The following is a 3,062-nucleotide window of genomic DNA, read 5'->3' on the forward strand; positions in this document are numbered from 1 at the left end:
TTGCGCCATGCGGTTACACCTGCTCAAAACAGAGGCTACTTTCTGTTCCTCAGCCTTGGAAATAAGGTGAAGAGCAGTCTGTAAGCAACTTTGGGCAGGGGGTTGCCCAAATAAAGCTCAAGCAATTGAACATGAACATCTCTTAAAAGAATCTGGGGGAACCTGACCAAAGGATCCAAATTCTATTTTTTTTTTTTTTTTGCGCTATGCGGGCCTCTCACTGTTGTGGCCTCTCCCGTTGTGGAGCACAGGCTCCGGACACGCAGGCTCAGCGGCCATGGCTCATGGTACCAGCCGCTCCGTGGCATGTGGGATCCTCCTGGACCGGGGCACGAACCTGCGTCCCCTGCATCGGCAGGCGGGACTCTCAACCACTGCACCACCAGGGAAGCCCCCAAATTCTATTTTTAATAACTGATACAAAGGTGAAGTGGCGCAAGTAGCAGTGCCTCTGGGGCCTGGCCCAGCCCTGTGCTCACCTCTGTCATGCTCCTGAGCAAACCCTGATGCTCCTGCTCCAGAGGAGACTCTGTTCTTTCTTAGAGGTTCAGTGTCCAGGGAGCTCCTTGTGTGAATGAGGTGATCAGAGACTCCACGTGGGTATTTTAAGGCTTGGAGTCAAAGTAATGTTCTAACACATCTAGGCAGAGTCATGTGTCAAATGGCCTATCTAGGGTTTGTTCTAATTCCTCACCATGCATTTGTAGACCTAGGACCACAGACCTTTGCTATGTCGTCATAATCACATCTAATATCCATCCTAATTTATGACTCGTATTCTGTGACTGGAAACAGTCCCTGTATTTAACAATAATACTTACACAGAAAACAATCCATTACAACTTACATGGTCACAAAACATTAATGATCTTCTGTAGACCAAGGAAATGTTTTTAACCATAATTGTCATGCATCAAATTCACAGCCAGAATCTGCCAAATCAAAAAAATTTGCACAATACAAATAATAACAAAATACACATACACACACATACACACACTCTCACACACTTCTTACAGAACTGTACTTGGGGAAACTCCATTTGTTGAGTGCCACTGAGGGCATATTTTGCTAAACTGCTGCTCCAGGTATTTTTGTTTGGAAAATCTATCACAGTAGGGCACAGCTGTTTTTTGGATGAGCAGAAAAGAAAGATATACTTGTGGCAACTGGAAAGCTTTAAGGTCTTTCAAGTTGTATAAAATGGACCTGCAGAAACATGTGTTTTCAGGATGCAAAGTTGGAGCTGAAATGTGATATCAAACTACTTGCAAAAAGTGTACAGCAGCCATCTCTTGAGGTCAAACCTGGTACCCAGATATGCAAGAAAGATTCAGGACACGTGGCTTGTTGGCCTTGTCCCATATCGTCGCATAATCTGATCATGTGTGAATTTCACAAACGATTCATATTGTTCTGCTGGTTTGGTGTTGAGGATTTGTTGATACTCCTCCCGAATTTTATCTTCATAGTCTTTTAAGAGACGCTCACATATTATTCCAACTTGTCGGAGGGAGGGTAAAGGTGGGCTGGTCCTTCTTCATCCAAGAGGAACCTGGAGAACTAGGTTCTGTGAGCGCTGAGTGAGGCTGACTTTCCGAAGTAAAAGCGTCACTCTGATTAAGAACAACTTCTAAACGTCTCCACCTCTGATAACGACTATATTCTTGTTTTATGTTCTGAAAAATTTGCCCCGCGGTTGGAAGGCGCCGCTCGCTGCCGGGCGGGGCGGGCTGCTGCAGAGTCGGCGGTGGGGTCCGCGCCTGCAGCAGCGGCGGCAGCTCGGCGTCCGGGGGCCTGAGGCCCGGCAGAGGGGCGCGGCGCCGCCGATTCGGGGAGCCGGGGCTCAGCAGCGCCGCCTCGAACTCCATGGGCCGCTTCCACTTCGTCCCGCACTCCGTGCTGCCGAAGGGCCAGGCACCGGGAGCCGACGCGGCTGTTAACTGCGGCCCAACCTCCCGCTCCTCAGCGGAGCTCGCAAGCCAAGCCGGCTCCAGCACCGGCAGCCAAGTATAGAATTTCTTTTTCTACCAGTATGGTGGGTGACTAGATATTCTGAAAAACACTCTCATCATAAAACATTTAGGTGCAGAAAAATTAATGCAAATAGGCTGTAACATTGATAGCTGAGATTAAAAAGTTGAGAAACATAACCAAAATAGTAAGGACACATAGAATCTGTGGCTGCTTTGGGACATTTACTTTTGCTAAGAACTAGACTTGATTTTTATAGACTCTTTGGTGAAATTAATACAATGTCTGGGACTCTTACAAGTGACGAGTTGGAATCGAGACCCACATATAAAGCAAGAACTCTCAAATGGCTGTAATGCCAATGAAAGTGTGATAGAAAATCTCACCTGCCAGCAAAGGAAAATGACAAGATAACTTGTCTGTTTTAGGCAGATTCAGAATGGGAAAATAAAAAACTCTGAGAATTTGTAGCCATAGGACTTCCTCACATTAATTATAAATTAAATTTACTCTAATTTCAAGGTCCAGAGAATCTTAAGCTGAAAAACTGAAGTGGCCCTGAGTTTATAAAACTGGAAGACATGCTACAGAAACAAATGCAAATAATCTCCCTTTAAAAAGCCTAATATGAGCACATAATAAAGTTAGCCGAATGTACAAGGAATAAAGCCCCTCTGAGTAAGAGTGAACAAAATTAACAAAACAGCATACGTATATTTCTAAGAACTCTTGATATTGGAATTACTTAATACAAAATATAAAATAATTGTTTTAAAATTGCTTCAAGAAATAAAATATAGATTTAAAACCATAAACCATAAACATAAAAAGGAATAAGAAACCATCAAAAATTATCAGCCCAATCATAAAAGAATAACAAGAACAACAAAAATAACGAGAAGGGCTTCCCTGGTGGTGCAGTGGTTGAGAGTCCTCCTGCCGATGCAGGCGACACGGGTTCGTGCCCCGGTCCGGGAAGATCCCACATGCCGCAGAGTGGCTGGGCCCGTGAGCCATGGCCGCTGAGCCTGTGCGTCCGGAGCCTGTGCTCTGCAACGGGAGAGGCCACAACAGTGAGAGACCCGTGT

At 45.3% G+C, this 3,062-nt stretch overlaps 1 protein-coding gene across 1 annotated transcript in view; it reads right to left on the bottom strand.

Moving 5' to 3' along the window:
• Window positions 1-1,252: 1,252 nt before the first annotated feature.
• Window positions 1,253-3,062, bottom strand: part of LOC102994206 (akirin-1-like) — a 124,806-nt gene continuing 122,996 nt past the window's right edge. The window contains 2 exon segments of the mRNA XM_055084664.1: window positions 1,253-1,513; window positions 1,515-2,027. Of these exon segments, the coding sequence (XP_054940639.1) occupies window positions 1,334-1,513; window positions 1,515-2,027 (693 nt within the window). The 3' untranslated portion in view covers window positions 1,253-1,333.

Source organism: Physeter macrocephalus, chromosome 5 (assembly GCF_002837175.3).
Source record: "Physeter macrocephalus isolate SW-GA chromosome 5, ASM283717v5, whole genome shotgun sequence".
In the NCBI taxonomy this organism is placed as follows: Eukaryota; Metazoa; Chordata; class Mammalia; order Artiodactyla; family Physeteridae; genus Physeter; species Physeter macrocephalus.